Source organism: Prinia subflava, chromosome 12 (genome assembly GCF_021018805.1).
Source record: "Prinia subflava isolate CZ2003 ecotype Zambia chromosome 12, Cam_Psub_1.2, whole genome shotgun sequence".
Lineage (NCBI taxonomy): Eukaryota > Metazoa > Chordata > Aves > Passeriformes > Cisticolidae > Prinia > Prinia subflava.
Genome location: NC_086258.1, coordinates 21,976,862 through 21,997,169, shown reverse-complemented (window position 1 = coordinate 21,997,169; position 20,308 = coordinate 21,976,862). Strand labels below are relative to the sequence as shown.

The window sequence follows — 20,308 nt, the reverse complement described above, 5'->3', positions numbered from 1 at the left end:
GGCAACACCAAGCCTCAAAGCCAGCTTTGGACTGGGGGGACACACTGAACCAGAGCCCCAAGTCAGGAAGGGACTGAAATCTCCTTCATGAAAAGGGAGTCTTTAAATCCCTGGGGATTTCCCCAGAGGAGCCAGCTTAGGTGCTTCCAAAAATTCATCCTGCCCCTTTTCTGCCTCTCTGCATGTCCTGTGTCCCCTGGGAGATGCTGGAGGTGCTGGTGCCACCCACCACTGAAATACCCAGGCAAACACCACTAAAGCTGGGCTGCAACACCCGGCTCAGGAGGAGCTGAGCGTCCTGGATGTGAAGCTAGGGCAGGAATCTGGCTGTCAGGGCAGGCAGCTGTGGCTGCGCCCGTCAAGCCTTCCTCAAAGCTTTCACTCCTTCCACTTCATTAATAAAAAGGGAAAAAATAAGAGACGGGGGCCTTGACATAAAAAAAAATACAGACTGTGTGTTTTAGAGCAGAGTTTCCTGTAACCACCTCTCTCCAGTTCCTTTTCATTCATTTTCTCCATTTTGTCAGTGTGGACCCAGGCAGGTCAAAGGTTTAAGCTTTTTTGGAAAGATTTGTTTCCAAAAAATAAAAATTGGCTACTCTTCACATTTTGTTACCTTCACACCAGACAGGGAAATACACAGTCAGAGCTTAGGGTTGGTTTTTTTCCCTTTTTTCCTTTTTTTTTTTTTTTTTTAATGAAAGCATCTGGCCTCCATGACATGCTCTGAAAAAAAATACCCCATATATTTTGCAACGTGTTAAAAAGCTGTGCTGAGCTACAGAGCTCTGCTTCCTCCCAGAGCCTGGAATCACTTGATTTTAGAGACAGGGGGATGCTCCTCCAACACCAACACAGGGGGGAAAACTGGACTGTTACAAGGCAAATGGCAGAGTTTTCCCTGAGGTTTTTGGGAGTTTCTTCTCCCTCTGTTAATTTATACAAAGAGGACTGGCCCCACTGGGGCTCAGCCAGGCAGCTGAGACAGGCAGGTGAACAGGCAGGGGTTTATAGCTCCCAGGGCATGAAGGGAAGCGTGGGGAAAGAGGGAAAAGCTCAATGATTTGGCTAAAAAAGCTCTTTGTGGTTGTGCTGCATCAGCCTGTGCAGAGCCTGGCCCCTGCCTGCTCTCCCAGCCAGGCCCAGCCTCAGCTGAGATTTCCCTCTCTCTCTGCTGGTGGGGATTCCTCATCCCACACTTGGCAAACAAAGCCAGGAGGGCTGGGCAGGCCCTGCCTGGGGAAGGTGTTTTCCTGGAAGATTTTTAGTCCTAATCCAGGAAAGAGCAAGATCTGGAGTGGTGAAGGGCTGAGGTTTCCTCAGTCCATGGCTACCGAGGAGGTTACACAGCATTAGCCATGAGCTTGGAAAACATCATCATCATCAATCGTCATCATCATCATCATCATCATCATCATCACCACCTTGTGCAGGGATCAGGGTTGTTCTCCCAGCTCAGTCTTGCTATGGGAGCTGCTGGTCTCCCAGTCCTCTGCCAGGATGCCAGGAGATCTCCCTGGAGCCCAGCGCTGCCGTTCAGCACCTGCAGAGATGTTCCAGGGACTCTGCCAGATGTGGAGCTGGAGAGCTCCTCCCAAGCCTGTGGTGATCTTGGGAGCTTTGCTGAGACCCTCAGATGCAGCACTGGCTGCTCCTGTTCTTGGGGGGTGGCCTAGGGACAGCATTTTGGGGCATCCACAACCCTTGGCTGCCGCAAAATCCCTCTTCCTCACACAGCCTACTAGGTAAGGCTTGAAGTTCATTTTCTCCTTGCCAGCCCAAGCAGTAACACCTTTTCCTCTCTTGCCTGTGTGTTGTTTTTTTCCAGCTGTCCAGATCCACATCCTGAAAGCAGAAAAAAACGCAGACTGGTGGAAGTTCACGGTGAACATCATCTCTGTCTACAAACAAGGCAGCAACCGCATCCGGCGTGGAGACCAGACCCTGTGGATCCACTCCAAGGACATAGCCTGCAAGTGCCCCAAAATCAAGCCCATGAAGAAGTATTTGCTGCTGGGCAACAACGAGGACTCTCCTGACCAGAGCGGCATCATTGCGGACAAAACCAGCCTGGTGATCCAGTGGCGGGACACGTGGGCCCGGCGGCTCCGGAAGTTCCAGCAGCGGGAGAAGAAGGGGAAGTGTAAGAAAGCCTAAAGGAGGAGGAGAGGGAGAGACTGACTGTGCATGCTGCTTTGTGTAGAGCTGGGGTGGGCAGGGACCGGCTGCCAGGGCGGGCTGGGGGACAGGGGGACAGCAACCATGGCTGGGGGGGTGCTGGGCTTGCATCTCGTATTCCAGGGAAGACAAGACCCAACAGGACCAAACAGGACCAACAGAATCCAATAGAACCCAACAGGATCCAACAAAACCCAACAGGACCCAGCAAAATCCAATGGAACCCAACAGGATCCAAGAAAACCCAACAGGACCGAAGAAAACCCAAGAAAACCCAACAGAACCTGATCACACACGCGGACAGAACCCACGAGTGGGGTGCGGGTGTGCAGCCCCTGGGCCCCCCAGCTCCCTCCTGCCCTGTTGCTGAAGAACTCAGAGACACCAAACTGCCTTCCAGCTGCCAACATCTGCTGCCTCCAAAGCACAGCATGGGCAATCCACCCCGTAAGAAACTAATCAACAGCACCGCTGGAAATTAACTCCCCATCCCCAAAATACGTATTTGCAACTTAGGCTGACTGAGACAGTTCTTGTAGAGGAAACTAAACCGAGACTTTTGCTGAGGACAGATCCGAGGATCGGCGGAGGGCTTTGGAATCCGACAGCCGTGGCCACCACCCGCTGATGGTGCCGGGGGCGGCCGAGGTCTCCAGCTGTGATGATGCTCTGGGTCCACTTTAGGCACAGCCAAGAGGGGACAATGTTGGTGGGTGACTTCCTGCTGTGCATAACTGTGGGAATGGCTCTGTGCTCAGCCCCTGACCCTGAGGATGCTGCCTCCACCACACTGAAGGAGTGAGCCCACAGAATGCCCTGTCCCCCTCCAGCCACCCATTTACAGGCAAGGAGTCAATAACCAGGATCCCCAAGGAAACACCCAGACCTGACAAAAAATGAGTTGGCATCCAGTTCCCATGAAGTACCCTGGAAGATCCTGCCAATCTCAATTCCTGAATCTCCAGTGTGGCCACCCCTGAACCTCCTCCATGGCCTCAGTCCCCTCTGCTGCTGTCAGCACACCAGGAACCCTTGGATGGTAAAAAATCCCTGCAGGTGACACCGAGGTCCTGGCTGGTCTCATTCCCAGACTCGGGCAGCTCTCCCAAACCCGCAGCAGCTCTGTCCTCACTCCCTCTGGAGCTGCAGCCCCGTGAGATCCCTGGAAAAGGTTGTGGAGACAAAGTGGGGAGCAGAGGGTGCCCCATGGGCAGTGGGGCCAGTGCAGAGCTCTGAAGCTTGGCTGGGGTAGAGCCCACACAGGGCAGGGACCAGCTCAGGGAAGGGGTCTCAGCCAGGAGCAAAGTGTGACCCACCTGGAGCTCTCCTTCTGCTGGCGGGGGGCGCAAACAGCCAATTGAAAATTCCCAATTTCCAATCATTAATGCACTGAGCACAGTGGAGGCTGCCTCACATCAGACTGGAGCACCTTCCCCCTGGGGCACCCTGTGGGCAGGACTGGCTCTGGAGCTGGCACCCCCATGCCAGGGTGCTCCCCTGCCCAAGGGGAATGGGGATATCCAGTTGTACCTCATCTGTGGGGACAGGAATAGCCAGGGCAGGAAGGCAGCGAGAGCAGGACACTACCTGGAGGAGAAGCAAACATTTGTCGCTATGAAAAGCAAAACCTCCCTGATATTTTTCCTTTTAGGAAACTTGGAAACATCCCTTTTATGACATTTTCCAGTGCTTTTGCCTTGTTTTATAGCAATTGACAATATTTATATAATGACATAAACCACCATAAAGCAGGGCAGCCATGTAAATAGGTGCAAAGAGGAGGCTCCCAGGGCTGCTGGAATCACCACCGTGAGGGACCCAGCTCTGCTGAGCCTCCCCTGCCACCACAGGCTCCCAAAATTAATCTGGGTATTAGGAGAAAAATCTCACCCTGGACATCAAGCAACACCCCCCCCCCTCCAAGTCTGTGTTTTCTCCCCTTCCCCAAATTGGACTTGGTTTTCCTTATCTTGGAGCTCAAGGAGAGCTGATGGTTTTGCAGCCAAGGGAAATTGAAGCCATCAGGTTCTGAAGGATAAAATCTGACCTCAAGTGTCTAAATAGAGGCTTAAAACCCCAAAACTGCTCTCCTGCAGCCACCATCAGCTGCTGCCAGGGAACACCAAAGCTGGGGACAGCACATCCCTAGGGAACTGGGATGCCCCCAACCTTTCAATGGTGCCTGAAAGTCACAGAATCCAACCCAAAGCCAGTGCTGCACATGGAGAGCAGGAAGGAAAGGCCAGGGGGACTTGGGAACTGCCCACAGCACACCTGCACACCCAATGCTCACTCTGTTTCCAGCCTTGTCAAGCACAGCCGCCCTCCCCAGCACAGCCTGGATACCCCAAACCCCCAGGGACACCCTCCAGCCCCTTCCCTGCTCCCACTGGTCTTGGAGGCTGCAGAAGAACCCCCACCCCTCATGCCACGGCCAGACCCCTCCAGGCACTGACACAGCCTGGGGACTCACAAGGGAATGGGTTGGCACAACACCTGGATCCTGGCACAGGAGGGCAGTGCCCAGCCCTGTCCGACCAGGACCTGTCCCTCCATCCCTGCTGGAGTTTTGTTCTTTCCACTGAGAGCAGGCAACCCCCCTCCCTCCATCCACGTTCCCAGAGCCCTTCATGTGCTCCCAGTGACCCTCACCTGCAGAGCTACTGCTGGGACTGGTGCAACTGGAACAGCCTCTGCTGGGAGGGCAGAGCAGCCCCATTTCAGGGCCCAGAGGTGCAGCTCTTCCCTGCAGCCACCCCTGCTCTGGGACATCTCCAGGAGGACCCCTCTGCCTGGCCACCCAGAGGGACAGGCTGTGCCCCTCAACCCCACACGGCAGCTCTGGGGACCAACCCCGTTCTAGCAGCAAAGGACCCAGCGCCCGCCCATCGCCCTGGGGACAGCATTGGGGCCCTGAAGACAGTGGGGTGGCCGGGGAGGGGCTGTGGTGCCTTCAGAGAGGCTTCGGAGAGCAGCTGAAATGCCAAAACAATCATCACTGACCATAGCACCTGACAGAAGTCGCTTGGTCTCGTTTCTGTTCGTTCTGTTGTGTCCGTGCCCCCTCCCCATCCCTGCCTCATCCCCTCACAAACCTGTGTTCGTTTTGGGGTTGTTTTGTTGTTGTTGTTGATTTTTTTTATTATTTCTGTTAATATCTTGAACTGTAAATGTTGTTTAGTTATGACCATGGCAGACTGCTTTGGGCGATGTTTCTTTACAATGCATACTAATATATTATGGTTATTATATATGAATATATTTAATGACACGTGAAAAAGTTGTGGATTTTCTTATTGTTTTTCCAAGTTGTTTCTTTTTTTCCCTTTTTTTTTTTTTTTTTTTGTCCCCTTTTGTTTGTTTGTTCTTTAGATTGGCTGTAATTGACCCGAAGGAGCTTGTAACTGTTCAGCACCCCCTCGGTAGAACTAAAGTCAGAAACCAGTTGAATAAACTCTTGTAAACTGTAAAAATCTCCAGGAATTTCTGCTTTTTTTCCCACCCCATTGCTTGGTGAGCCTGTGGGACAAGGACCTGGGCAAGGAAACAATGGTGTTTCCTCCACCCCTGGGTCTGTCAGCGTCCTCTTGGCAGGGCTGAGGTGGCACAACTATTTCTGACTGGCAGTGCCAGCCCTGTCCCTGCCCAGCACCCTCAGGCAATGGCCACGTGGCCTTGGGGACAGCGGGGTCACCATGGGTGGGTGGCATGGGGGGGTCCCCACCAGCCCCTGTGGGCTCAGCTGTGCCCAGCAGTGAGACCCTGCCCAGAGCTCAGGGACAGCCAAAGTTTGGAGTCAGGAAAGCTGTCAGCCCCACTCTGGACCGGTTTCTGTCCCATCCAGAGGCTGCTCCGCAGTGCTGGCCCTTCCTGCCCATCCTCTGCAGGCTCAGGGCTCCATCAGCTCCATCCCAGCACTGACAGGGCCAGCACTGCTGGAGCTGAGCCCGGGCAAGGGCTGGTGGTACCCACAGCATGGAGAGCTGGAGGCAGAGGGAACTGAGGCAGCAAAACACTTCCAGGGACAAAAATCCAGGCAAAAGGATCCCCAAGTGCTGGGGGTCAGCCCAGCTGACCTGAGCCTTCAGCAGTGCTGGGAATTTATGAATCCAAAAACATCCCAGGGGGAGGAAATCTCAGATCTTTATTGCTGAGACAAATGGGTCACAAGTGCCAGCCCTCTGCTTCGAGGGGCAAATGGGCTTCCCAGATTGCAGGTGGCCACTTGTCCAAAGGTGACATGGTGGCTCTGGAAAGAGGGGGATGAGGCTTTTCCCACGGAGGGCTGGGCCTGCAGTGGTTTTCCCAGCCTCGTCCCACCAGGCAGTGTGGGAGAGGAGCCATCCACACACTGAGCTCACACCAGGAATCAGGGAATGTGAAAATGCCCAGCAGCCTTCCAAGATGATCCCTGTTCTCATGCAGGAGGTGGGGATTTCTCCCAGGGCACTGGAACATCCTGGAGCACACACCAGACCTGCTCCCAGCACCGGGATTTTTGATAAAACTACAGCTGGAAGCAGCTGAGCACATCTTTCAGGAGAGAAATGGAGGAGGTGACAGGGAAGGCGAAGCCTGGGATGTCTCTGGGAACATTCCAGGAAGATCTTTGCTTGGAGAAACCACTCCAGGTTCAGAGTCAAACCCTGGCGTCTCTCATATTTTAACCTTCCTTTTTCTTTAGTGGGGCAGGGAGACAGAAAAGCTTCCCTGCACACAGCAGAGCGCTGCCAAATCCACTGCTTTTTAATAAAATTCCTCACCCACATGACACGTTAAATGTTACCTAAAGGGCAAGGCTGAGAACCTCTTTGTTCGCCAGCACAACGAGCAAATCCTGGTGTTTCCACCCTTCCCAGGCGCTCACAGGAAAAATGTGTTGGAGGACCCAGTGGGTCAAAAAGTGCCTTTGAAAGCCTTGGTCAGAACAAAGTCCCTTGGAACGCTGATCAGGATGAGTTACACGTCCATCCTGTGTGTCCTGGGAATTCAAACAAAGCTGTAATTCCCTCCAGAGCTGACAGTTTTAATTAGAAGCCCAGGCCCGTGGTCTCATCTGAACAAACCTCATGTTGCTCTCCTGCTGTCACTGAAGGTCCAGGGGCTGCTTCAGAGCTGGGAGTGAAATCCTGCTCCAGGCTCAGAGGCTGCTGCTGAGGAACAGCTCCAGGAGCATTCCCAGCATCGCTCCCGCTGCAGAGCTGCAGGAATGCACAGGTTTGGAACTCCGAAGCCTTTCCTTGTTTCCAGCTGGAGCAGCCCTGCTTAAAGCTACATTTCTAATCTGACATTGACAAGGAACTCATCAGCCCCTTGCAGTGTCCTCTGGAAAACCAGAGGACATTAAACCACCCCTGTTTGCCCTTCCCCTCCTCTTGCTGCCACAAATGAAGCATCTCTCCGAGAAAACTGGCCAGGCACAGCCTGGGCTGGACTTGTAAAGGCTTCAAGGATTTTCTGCGGCAGAGCACAGGGAAGACTCTGGAGGAGCTCTAACCTCCAGTCTCTCCTCCAGCTCTGAGTGCTGAGGATGGGCTGGGCACGGGCACACAGCTGGAGCAGAGGGGCATAAGTGGATCTCTGGCCTTTATCTCCACCAAGCTCCTCTCTCCCCTCCCCAGGAGAACGAAGGGAAGGAAATACTCCTTGGATCCAGGGGACAGCTCCCACAGCTACAGGACACAGTAGCACCCGTGACAGGGGAAGAACAGAAGCTGTGGATCCCTGGGAATGTTCAAGGTTAGACTGGACAGGTCTGGGAGCAGCCTGGGCCAGTGGAAGATGCCCCTGCCTGTGGCAGGGGTGGCACTGGATGGGATTTAAAGTCCTTCCCATCCAAACCATTCTGGGATTCTGTGGATTCTATGTGTCCCATGGGGTGCTCAGGAGCTCCCTGCCCCTGCTTCCTGCAAAACTCCATCTTCTTCCATGGCTCTCATCCTCCTTGGGCAGGGTCCGAGCTCCAGCCAACACCTGCACCCTGCAAGGAGACAACTGCAGGTGATCTGCAGTCACCGAACCCTCAACACAAGGGGCAGTGCCCAAGTCTCAGCCTAGGGAAACAGCCCAGAAGAGAAGAATGGATTTGTGTCAGTCAGGAGGGGATAGAGCACCAGGACACCCTGGTTCCCACCTCCCAGGGCAGTGCTGGATGTGCTGTGTGGGCAGAGGGAAACAAGTGCCAAAGCCAGGTGAGAGCTGTGAGAGGAGACACCACCAGGGCAGGTGAGGGCCAGCCCTTGCAAATCTCACACATCTGTCATAATACACACAAAGTGTGACAGAAATTGCTTATTTCCTTCTCCAGACCAGCTCTCAAGATACGGCAGCATTGGATAAATCATTCACAGACAACACAAGACAGTAGGAAACAATAAAACCCCAGGCAGAGAAACTGTATATAAATGGATCAGCTTTAATCAGTATTTATTGCTTGCTCTATTAATCCTGTAATCAAACTGACATGTGTAACAAAATAATTATTCTCTTGGCCAGAAGCAAACATTTAATACTTATTTTGCATTAGTTTTGAAATAGATAATCCTTCCTCTCAGCTGTGGAAGGGTGGGAGGAGCTGTCAAAGGAAGAGACAGAGCTCAGTGAGGAGGTTAATTCTGATGCATCTCCCAAGGCCAGGCTGGCAGAGCCCCTGGGGAGCACTGAGGGCAAAGCTCTCCGCTCTCACAGGCTGGGCTGAGTCCTGCTGCTGTTCAACTCCCTTCCCTGCAGATCAGTAACTCACCAGTAACTATCCATGGAGATCAATAGCTCACCAATAACTATCCATGGAGATCAATAGCTCACCAATAACTACCCCTACAGATCAATAACTCACCAGTAACTATCCCTGGAGATCAGTAACTCACCAGTAACTATCCCTGGAGATCAATAGCTTGCCAATAACTATCCCTGGAGATCAATAACCCACCAATACCTCCCCCCAAGGGCCGAGCACTGACCCAGTCACCAGCAATTCTGTGCAGCCCACGGGGGTCCTGCAGGGCTGTCGCTTCCCATCCTGTGAGAATCCAGATGCAGTCACTCCCCAAGACCATTCCTGGAAAACCACGGAGCCTTTTCTCTCAAGGAGGGATCCCAAAGCAGGGGAACCTTGCTCCTCTCCAAACCACTCCTGGATTTTGCTACTTGAAGCTCCTGGGATGTCTGAGCTCAGGGAGATGGGCAGAGCAGCAGCACCAGCGTGTCCCCAGATGCAGATGCAGAAGAGGTGGGTCCATCCTACAGCTGCAGCTGCCTGAGTGCCAGAGGAAGGTGGGAAGAGTGGGATGAAATCCTCTTCTCCCACTGAAATCCTCCAGATCCCGCCGAGCTCCTGAGCCATGCCCCGAGGACAGCGGATGTCTGGTGGATGCTGCTCCGGGCTGCTGCTGTGGAGCTTATTGCCAGCTGTGGAGTTCATTCCCAAGGACGGAGTTGGTTCCCAGCACAGAAGGTCCCTGCACACGGCAGGGCCCTCCCCGGAGCCCTGGTGCTCCCCTGGAGCAGCTGCCCCGGCGGGGCTGGGGTTAACCCGTGGGCCAGAGCGCGACCACGGCAATGGCGATCAGCAGCAGCACGATCACCACCAGCATCCCTGCAGGAGACACAACAAGGGTCAGGCTGCTGCCTTCATCACTTACAAAGGGTTTTCCGGGATTAAATTCCCCCTCCTCCTCCTCCCAGCCGGGTAAGATTCCCCCTGCTCACCCCTCGTGACCTGAGCAGAGACCTGGACCCAAACCCCACGGTGGCAGAGCTGCTCCTTCTCTTCCTGACCCTTCAAATCAATATTTCCCAGCAGTGCCTGTGGGGTGCCTGAACATCTGCCATGGAAACATCAGGGGATGTGTTTAACTCACAGCCAGGCCAGTCCAGCTTTGCTGGAATCCCTCTGTACCATCCCACTGGGGCAAAGGATTATCCAGGAGGAAATCCAAACTGCACCAGGAAATTGTTTCCAATACAAAGTACTCCTGCTTTCAGACAGAACTCTGTGCAGAGCTGGGCTTTCAGGCATGTACCTGATTTGGGGAAACAGGGATCATCCAGCTCTGGAGAGAATCCCACAGTGCTCTGCCCCCCTCTGCCCGTGGCCCCATCCTGCTCCAAAACCCACTGGATCCCTGCAGAAGTTAATGACAAATGAGATCTTGCAAAATGAGATCCCCTCCCTTCTCCTTAACTCCCCATTTCTCAGGGGGAACCCTCCTCTTTCTCTCCCATTTTTTCGAGGAAAGGAAGAAATGTTTTAGTGCAAACATCCTGAATCCACCTTCCAAACCAGCCCAAATAAACAAAATCCTCACCCAGCTGGATCACTGTGCTGGGCACTGGCATCACACCCATGGGCATCCCCTGGGCTTAAATGATCTTTTAATTAAGAGGCTTTTATTTGTGTTGGGTATCTGCTCCGTGCTGTCTCCCTGCCTGAGCTGAGGGAACACAGAGGGTTCCAAGTGTGGAAAACCTGTCTCTTCCTCTGCTCTGCTCACTGAGGACTATTACTCAACCACTTACAGTACTTACAAGTCCAGCTCATGGCAATTAAAAAAGGATGTATTGAAATAAACTCCTCTTTCCAAGCTGGAAAAGGATATTAGACACTGTTTTTTGTAAATAGTGTCATGTTTTCTGTGCAGAAACTGTTCCTCTGCCAGGGGGCCAGGATTTTTTTTCCAGGGAAATAAGAGTTGCCACCAACAGTATTTCTTTCTCTTGTGCTCAGCTGAAACCATTTGTGATCCCATCCCTCCCTGCCCTCTGGCAGTGGAAGCCATTCACTGTGTCCTGTCCCTCCATCCCTTGTCCCCAGTCCCTTTCCAGCTCTCCTGGAGCCCCTTCAGGGTCTGGAAGGGGCTCTGAGCTCTCCCTGGAGCCTTCCTCTCTCCAGGCTGAGCAGGCACGACTTTCTCACCTTTTAGTCTCACATTTTTTACACCTTAGTATGCATTTTGGGGTTTTCAACAGAGCCAGAAGCAAATAATTTGCCTAAATAGGGAAGAAGTAAGATCTGATAAAGCTGCCACATTCAGATTCTCTGTTATGTTTTGCACTGGAGGGAGAAGTTTTAGAGGGTGCAAATCCTTCACACAGTTTCAGTGTAACAGAGTTTATGGACTCCAGCAATTAAGAGACAACCGAGATCAGCTGCTTGGAAAATACTCCATAGGTGTGAATTAGTAATGATACAGAGGGGAGTTAATGGGGTGTAATTATTCTGTGATGAGTCCCAAGGAAAACTGCACTTAAACCCCAAATTATTCCCCAGCAGGAAGGGGGGAAGGTGGGGGACTAATAACGGATTCTAATGGGCATTGCTGAGTGAGGGAACTGCAGGGCACGGCCAGGGCAGTGAGAGAGGGGACAGCAGGATGAAATAAAGCCCCTTTCATTCCTGGAAAAAGACTGGCACTAAAAACCTGCAGCCAAAGAGCAGCGGTCAGTGCTGTCCTAGTCCCAGCTGAGGTGGGAGCAGCAGAGCTGCTGAGCCCAGGGACTGCCCACAGCACACACATCTCAAAGCACCCCTCGTACAACACAGACCAGATGTTACACACATTTCTCCCCCCTGTACCACAGAACAGCAGATTAGAAGGATCTGAAGGTTTTAAACCTGGGTGTTTCACGTGCTTACCCCACTAAAGCTGTGGACAGGATCTGACAGGAATTCTGCATTCTGAGGTTCCTGTCTGCTTTGCCTTTTTTTGCTGAAATGCTAAGAAATATAAATATTCCCCTTGACAAGCAAACCTCAAAGAGAAGTTTGGGAATCCAAACCATTCTTAAAGTCAACAGGAGTCCGAAGAGAACAAAGAAAAGATTCTCATGCAAAAGGAAGCAGAGCCAGGAATACAAATCCAAACTGCATCTCTCAGGGAAAGGTGGGAAGCAGAAATCTCTGTGCAACTACAGAGCAAATAATTAAGGCAGGCTGGAGTAAATGCCATGCTCCTGAAGCTACCCCTGCTGAAGGCTCTGGGGCAGTGCTCCAGCTGCTGATCCAGCTGCTGATCCCGGCAGGAATGCAGGGAGCACATTCCCAGCTAGCACCGAGTTCCAGGGCTCGTTCCGTGGCAGGATGGGGATCTCCCCAGCATTCCTGCAACGCTGGCTCTCACAGGATGCTACTGCTGAGCTCAGCTGCTCCTCTGCCCCTGCCCCGTCCCTGCCTCAGGGGGTTCAGGGCTCCACATCTCACCAAACCTTCTCCAAACAAAGATCCCATCTTCAGACACCAGGTGGAAAGAAAAGGTTAAGTTACATGTGATTTAGGTCAGTGTTGCTCTTTGGTCTGTCTCAGCTGCTCTGTCCAGCCCTGGGAGCAGAGGACCTGGGGCAGCCTGAGTTCCCAGGCCATTCCCTCTCCCCAGGATTTGTCAGCTCTGAGGGTCACTGGTTTGGGGTTCTTCATTCCCATGGATTTACTCCCCAACCACCAACTTTCCAGCTTCGGTTCGCACAGAAAAGCAAAACCTCAAGGTCCAAATCCACCTGGAGGGCATCCAGGACAAGACTGTCCACCCCAGCTGGCACCTCTGTGTCCAGGGCAGATGCTGAGGGGTGATGTCCCCTCTCCACAGGGTGCCCAGCCCTGGATTCTCTTCCAGCCTGGAAGCAGATTGCTGGGGCAGCCCCTCCCCACAGGGAGCAGCTCTCCTTCGGACAGTTTTGACCAATGTGATCCCATCCATCACCCCAAATCCACCTCAGCTGGAGCCTCGGGAAGTGCCTGTCCTTGGGGGGGCTTGGTGGTTCTGTGGGCTCAGCCCTGGGGATATTCAGAGAGCAAACACAGACACGTGGTGCTTGGGTCCTGGGGACTGAAGTAAATGCTGATTTCAGCCCATAAAAAAAAAATTCTAAGAAATGTGCATGTGTGTGTGTGACCAAGTCCTCTGCACTGGCTTCAGAAGCTGCAAGGCTGCATCCAAGTCCATTTCAACAATGTCCAACCTGCCATCAGCAAATCCCACCCCAAAACCGAGATGTGCCCATGGCAATGGCCTGGCTCTGTGCCTGCAGAGAGGGGGTGCAGGGAAGGCAGCCCTGCAACATGCCCTGAGCATCCCCCAGCACCCTGTCAGTGAATATTTCTGGGAACTGCAGTTGTCCTCGGGATTTTCCCCACCTTTCCTGCTGATTTGAGTGGATTGCCATTCCCAGGTTCAACACTGGTGTCTTTTATAGATGATAAAATAATAATAAATAGCATGCACAGGCTTTTAAGAGCCTGTATAGCATTACATTATCTGGAAAAAGCAGCTTGGTTTAGGCCAAGGAAGTTATATTCCCATAGAACTGTCTATCCAGAAGCTTATGAATAAGTCTTCTTTTATAAGGGACATGGAGCAGTAACATATAAACACATAATCGTTGTTTTATAGGGCAGTAGAGAGGCAGGGCAGGGATGGGAGCTGCAGCAAGGGACTGCAGAGGCCTGGCTGCTTTCCTCAAGGACTTCTATTTAATATCACAGTTTTAAAGAACCCAAATTTTATCTGCTGTTTCAGTAAGTTAATTTTAAGCCCGTGTTGCCAGATATATGGCAGAAACCCTGCCCAAATCCCTTCCAAGCCCTGCTTTTGGAGGCAGCAGAGAACCAGCTCGGAGGCTGGCTCCGAACCCTCTGCACATACCTAAAGCACTACTTTCACATGGCAAGCACCCCAAGAAATCCATCTTGCTGTCCTTTATGTTCCCTAAAAAAGAGCCAAACACTTTCTCCCCCAAAAGCCATAAAAACCCTTTCCCTCTAACATTTTCCCCGTGCCGGGTATTCAATTTGTGTTGCATTAAGAAGCACTTGAGCTGAAATCCCACGCTATTAAGCTGGCTTGTGTGTAAATGCAGCCCCGATTCCTGCACCTGCAGCACTGAACCCACCTCTCTGGAGGTTTTTCTTTATTAGTTTTGTGACAGCCAAACGTTTTCTTGGGCGAGGGGGCCGGGGAAACGCTCCTTCCCCGCCGCCCCCGCCCGCCCAGAGGAACCTGGCCCTTATTGCTTTTGACCTTCCTTTTCAACTGCTCTGCCTCGAGGAATTTAACACTACAATTGTACCTCTCAGCCCTGACATCAAAATCATTGGCAGGTCTCAGAGAAATCAAGACCAGGCTTGGCGAGCGGTTATTAAAGGTTCCAAGTGTTCATGTGTTTCACTGGGTCTAGAGGAGGGGAAAAAAGACACTCCTCAAAAAAGCTGAGCTCGTTGGAAACAACAACTATTGCATTATTAATTCCTTATTTGGAAGAAAGAAAAGCCCAGGTCGTTCCTATGTAAGATGAAAAAACTCTTGGTCTGTGAGTTATTGCACATTTGGAGCTGTTCATGCGATGCCAGATTAACCTGAGGAAACGATTTATCTGAGGGAAAGGTGCAGACTTTGTTTATGCACATTAACTCCTCGGTCAACATTATTTCACCCACTAGAAATTGCATTTTTGTAAGGTTTGGTCACCTCAGGTTGGAGATAGGACTCCCTCTGGGGTGCACAGATGAGTTTGGTGCTAACACAAGCCTTGATCAGGGTGTGGGCATACCTCAGGTCACTGACAGAAGGGCCTGTGGGCAAACAAAGTGTGGCTGGAAACCAGCAGGATGAGAACCATCACTATCAGAAAACAAACGTCAGCTTAGCCCCAGAAGCAGTGTGGAGTGAGTTTATATCCAAACCTTTAAGACTTCAGCAATCTAATAAACCCAAACTTGGGGTCCCAAACCCCATGTGCAGCCTGGCTGAGGGAAGGGAAGTGAGATAAGTGTTTCTCTTAATCTATTATTGTTATACTTCAATTTGCTTCTTTTTTAATCTATTTTTCAAATTCCAGACTCATGCCAGGTAATGCCCTGAACTGCTTCCAAGCACAACTGCACCGAAATCCCAAACTCCTTCAAGGAGTGGCACAAACCCAACCTCACCAACAGCTCAGGGCTTTGCTCACAGCCTCCAAGTGCTGCTCATGTTTCAGCACCCCTGATGCTCAGCTGCTCCAGGGGAAGGTCATCTCCTGCCTTTGGGGGGCTCAGCTCCAATGGCTTGAGGTGCCACACTTGACTGTGTATCTGTTAAACAATTCCTAAGCCTCCTGCACTGCCCTGAGAACCAGAAGTCCAGAAGAGCAGCTCAAAGGCAGGAAAGTTTCCCATGGAAATTAGGAAATTTAAATTATTTTACCTTCTGAGCCACCAGAAGTGAAGCTCAGATACAGGCAAGACATTTGTTTGGAGCTGAAGACAAGGCAAGAGCACAGCAAGAACTAAACTGTCACAAGTTTTAACTTTCAGAGGAGCTTGTGGGAAAGGGAACACTTGGAGCTAAATTTGTATCTCCTCTAAATAGCAGCAGGTAGCTGGGAAAGGACAATGGTGGAGAAATGGTTCATGTACCTCAGACACAATGACTGAACCAGAGAGCTTTAAAGCAATCCACACCTGAACACCTTCTGCAAAAATATTGGGTAATAACATCACTTCCTGGGCTCACCATGGCATGAAGAGCAGGTGTGAGAGGCAACAGCTTCCCCAGGTGACTCCCCACTCCCAAAACCCCAAACCAACCCCAAACTGGCAACCTCAGCCCATCTCTGCCTGTTCTGAGGGGTGGGCTGGGGCAGAGCTGTGCAGATCACCCAGCCCCCAACAAGCCCCAAACTGAAAACATCTTCATGGTTTTTTCCTTTTGTTCTTCTGGAGTGACTTCACAGACTTTCCTTGCTTGGCCCCACACCATCATCAGACTCTTTCCAGCCCCAAAGGTCATGGGCAGATGTGGTTACTGCTTTTCTTTACATGTAGCTTATTTTTCTTCCCCTTTTTTTAAAATTAAACAAGCACTCACACGCAGTTTCCAATTGTCCTTCCTCCAAACTCTGGGGCATCCTTTCCCTTACATCAGGGACACCAAGGAGCAGTTGAGGAATACTCAGCATTTCTGAGCAACAGAGCTCCAGCTTGGAATGGGACCTGTGACAGTTTCACAGACCTCAATGTGCACCAAAGGTTTCCCAGGAGAAAGGAAACAAAACAGCTCAAACAGGAGCACAAAGGTTCTAAAAATTCTCTGTTTCATGTGAGGGTTACTCAAGTGAGCCCAACCAAGCCAAAGGTGTCATCTGAACCCTTTTGCTCTGGAAAAACCAGCAGGAAGGGTGAGAAAGCACAGGTCTAACTGGGATATCCCCATCCCCACCAGAAGTATTCCCCCATGCCATAAGCAATGAGGAACAGAAGGGTTTGCCATGAACTGTGCCATGAACCTTCAGAACTGTGGTGGGGAGAGCAGCTGGGATCAGGACAGTAGGGAAAGCTCTCCCAGCAAGAACAAAATACCTCAGAAAACCCAAGGGTTTCCAATGGAGAATCCAGCCAGGTGGGACCTTCTGCAGCACAAGTCACAGATCACTGAAGAGACTTCTCACTGCTCTCCAAACATGGGAGATTCACCAGCCCTGGCCAAGGAGCCACCAGCCTGAGCCAGGTTAAAGAGATGGGGCAGTGTCCTGAGGGCTGGGGCTCCTCCCAGATCGGTGCTTCCAAGGACCTTCTCCAGCTCAGCTCCCCTGCCCAGCCCCAGCTCCAGCAGGGGATGCAGAAGCCCAGCCCAGCTGGCAAACTCCAAAGGGTTTTGCTGAAAGGAAGGGTCACAGCCCAGCTCTGCTACCTGCAGCAGGCTGGGAACAGGCAGAAGCTGTGACAGATGATCTCAGCAGGGAACTGGTGTCCCTGCACCACTTTCTCCAGTAAAAACAAATGGGCAAAGAAAAATAATCGAATGAAAGGCCAGCTCTGCTGGTCTGGCACAGAAGGGACATCTGCCCACATCCATCTGCCACCAGCCCCACACCCTGGCTTTGTTTTTGGTGGGGTCACTTTTCTGCCATTGTAGCTGCCTGAACTGCCTCACCAGGACACCAGGGCCAGACAGGGAAAAAGGTGGGAACGTGGGGAGAAGGAGCAGGCAACCTCCAGCTCTGCTTAGATGCATCACTGAACTGTCCCATCAGGCTCTTAAATCATTTGGGGAAGGATTATCTTTTGCCTCTGCCTTTGTTTTTCACTCTGGCAAATGCTGCGATTGCTCCCTCCCTACTTCCATGGAAGTATTACAGCACCAAAACACTTCCAAATTGTTTCAAGCATCACATGAAAAAAAAAAATAAACAAGAAATAAAAATAATCACAGCTCAGTCAAAGGAGCGGAACAACAACAGCAACAACTTCCCAGTTTTGCTGATCCCTCTGAACCTGCAAGGACAACTTCCCCAGCAGGGCACTGACCAAGCAGAGCCTACAGCACAAAAAAGATCATCTTGTGTTCGTATCAGTCATTTCAGGTCAGGTTAAGTGTTCACGAAGGCTGGTCCATGTGTCTCCGATTTTCCAAAGTGCCCTGCTCACCCAGGAGTTGTAGGAACTTTTGAAAATGGGCTGCTGGCTCCCAAGTGCCCAGGATGCTTGAGCGAGTGGTCAGGAGGGCTGAGATTTTCATACAAATTGCAGAGCTCCTAAATGGCTTCCTTAGCACAGGGCCGGGGGTGGAAACGGGAGAATATTTAATGATTAGTTCCTTATGGCTCCCACATTCTTGAAGCATATTTCTTGCAGTCCCTGGAACACTCCTGCATTCTTGATTGCAAAATGGCAATAAGTGATTTCCTTTAAAAGCCTTGTCTTTTATTGGAATACTAAAAATACCCCACTAGCCCCACTGCACTGCACTCTCTCTCTTTCCTGGACAGGCCCCATCAACCCTGATGTATTCTATTTTGAAGACAGCAATAAACATTTCAGCATGGGCCGTTCAATCCACTTCATAATAGATCTTGCATTTCCAGTGGAGCCCTTCTAGCACCATAAATCATCTTTACACAGACTTAAGTATGAGAAACTCCAGCTCAAAACCAGCATGGACTTTTTTTTCTTTTTAGAAATTAAGAATGGGCACAAAACAGTCACGAATTAAATGTGTGACAGCTTTAAACATGAAACCACTGGGCTGACCCTGTAAAGCAGGGCTGCTGCAATGGTCAGAGCCACACTGTGCAGTGCTGCTCCAGTCAATCCACTTGACACAAACCTACCTTGGTGGGGTGAGGTTCAGAAAAAATTCCCTGCACATCCACTCCATCTGAACAAACACGGCTTTCAGATCTGGGAGCCTCTGGCTGCTGCTGATTTTAAAAGCCACAGATGAAGATTAATGACCCTGCACGCCTGAACTGCTTCCACACACCCAAAACTCCTTTTGTTTTTCCAGTCCATACAGACTGGAAGCCCAAACTGTTCTCTCTGCTCACGGTGTCTCTCTCCATCTGCTACAGGCCTTGGAGAACAGCTCAGAGCTGATTGCAGGTACACAGCAAGGAGGCTCCGGCCCGAGCCAGGATTGATGTCCTGGCTGAGCCGAGGAGCTTCTCCAGGAGCAGCAGCTGAGCAACCGCGACCAAGAACTGCGACAGGGGCAGCCAGCCCTGCTCAGCCTCCACCACCAGAGCCTGTGTTCCTGCAGGAGGCACCAGGGATGGAGCTCAGAGCCCCAGCAGGGCAGGGTGCCCAGCCCAGCAGTGGTCTGGTCCCCAGGAAGGGCAGGTTTGGCTGGACGAGGTGCCCGAGCGGCTCCGAGCCGTTCCCCCACCACAGGCACTCCCCTGCACACGCAGGGGCTCTGCTGGGACCCTGACCTCAAACCTGAGTTGACACCTTCACCCTGCTCCAGCAAGTTCCCTCAAGTCCCTCCACCTCCTCAGCCAGAGGGCAAATTTAATATTTGTTTGTGGGTTTTGTCTGTCATAAAATAAAGACAGTGGGGTTTTCCTCATTTCTTGTCACATCTGGACAGTTAGTTGCATTTAGTTGCTGTTGCAGATGATCAAGTTCTATATTCAGGAGCATTTCTTTCTATTTCTCTTTAGGATAGGAATTTTTTTGAAACACCAGCCGAGAGGAAAGAACTGTGAGCTCCTGTTGGTGGTGCCAGAGGAGGTGGAAGCACATCAGACCGGAGAGCTGAGGTGTGACCTGGGCTGACTCTGACCTCCCACCACAGTTCCTCCCCTTCCCTGAGCCCCACGTGCCGGATGAAACGCAAGCTGAGCCTTCACCTGGGCACAGCCCAGCACGGGGGGGACCTGGTCACTCCTCCACAGCCCCAGAGGAAAGTGAACCTGACTGTGGTGCTGTGGCTGCTGCCACACAGATGGACACTCTCTGTTCCATCCAGACACCAACAGGCTTTGCTGGGACTCAGCTGCCCTTTCTAGGGTGAATCTCACCCCACTGAGCCCTTCCCCACCAGGCTCAAACAGCAGGGCCTACAAAACAACAGCTGCCTCTGGCAAGAATTTTCCAGGCAGGCTGAACAGACCCCTGCAGAAACTGGGCTGAAGCCATTTGTGCCAAGTGGTATTTAAACCCATTAGGTTTCACCTAAATGTTTAAAGAGCCACATGAGAAGATGTCGAGTTGTTTTTTTTTCCAAGCACTGATTTTCAGTTGACTCATTCCATGAATTTTATCTGGGTGAATCTCCTCCAACAGCAGGATCTGGTGACCACAGCAAGGACATACTCTGGAGAAAGACACCTGGAGTCATCACTCATAAAAACATCAGGAGGAAATGGATCATGGAAGGTTCTAGTACAACTCAGTGCTCCAAACAGCGTCAGCTTAGGGAGCTGGGCTTGATGGTCCTTGTGGATCCCTTCCAACCCGAGATATTCCATGATTCCACGATTCCAAGACCAGACTCAAGTTGCTCAGGGCTTTGTCAGCCCGAGCCTTGGAAGCCCTTAAGGACATGGAGCTGTTGAGGGATCCCACACTCTGGATTCCCAGGATGAAACCCAACCAAAGATGTGCCCACCGTCCCCACAGCCCTGCTGCTCTCAGGAAGGCGCTTCCCAACCCACCACAGCTGCTTGGGGAAGCCCAGCAGAGCATGGACAAAAAGCTGGAGTGGGAAACTGCTCTTCACCTCAAACACAAGGAAAGGGAAAATACCATGCCATCTTCCTGGCTGGATCTTTGAACATTCAGGTGAAACTTCCTTGGTTTTAACACCAATACCACTTTGGATTAAGAGTGTTTCACCCCAGTTTCTACACCCCAGGAGTGTAGCAGCCTGCCTGAGAG

The 20,308-nt window shown here is 51.6% G+C and overlaps 2 protein-coding genes across 2 annotated transcripts in view; one reads left to right on the top strand and one right to left on the bottom strand.

Annotated features, from left to right (window-relative positions):
* Positions 1-6,803, top strand: part of NTN1 (netrin 1) — an 87,431-nt gene extending 80,628 nt beyond the window's left edge. Inside the window, exon 6 of the mRNA XM_063409276.1 lies at positions 1,829-6,803. Coding sequence (XP_063265346.1) covers positions 1,829-2,157 — 329 coding nt within the window. The 3' untranslated portion in view covers positions 2,158-6,803. The remainder of the gene's footprint in view (positions 1-1,828) is intronic.
* A 1,770-nt stretch (positions 6,804-8,573) lies between these two features.
* The window catches only part of STX8 (syntaxin 8), an 84,675-nt gene continuing 72,940 nt past the window's right edge, over positions 8,574-20,308 (bottom strand). The window contains exon 8 of the mRNA XM_063408850.1: positions 8,574-9,772. Within this exon, the coding sequence (XP_063264920.1) occupies positions 9,705-9,772 (68 nt within the window). The 3' untranslated portion in view covers positions 8,574-9,704. The remainder of the gene's footprint in view (positions 9,773-20,308) is intronic.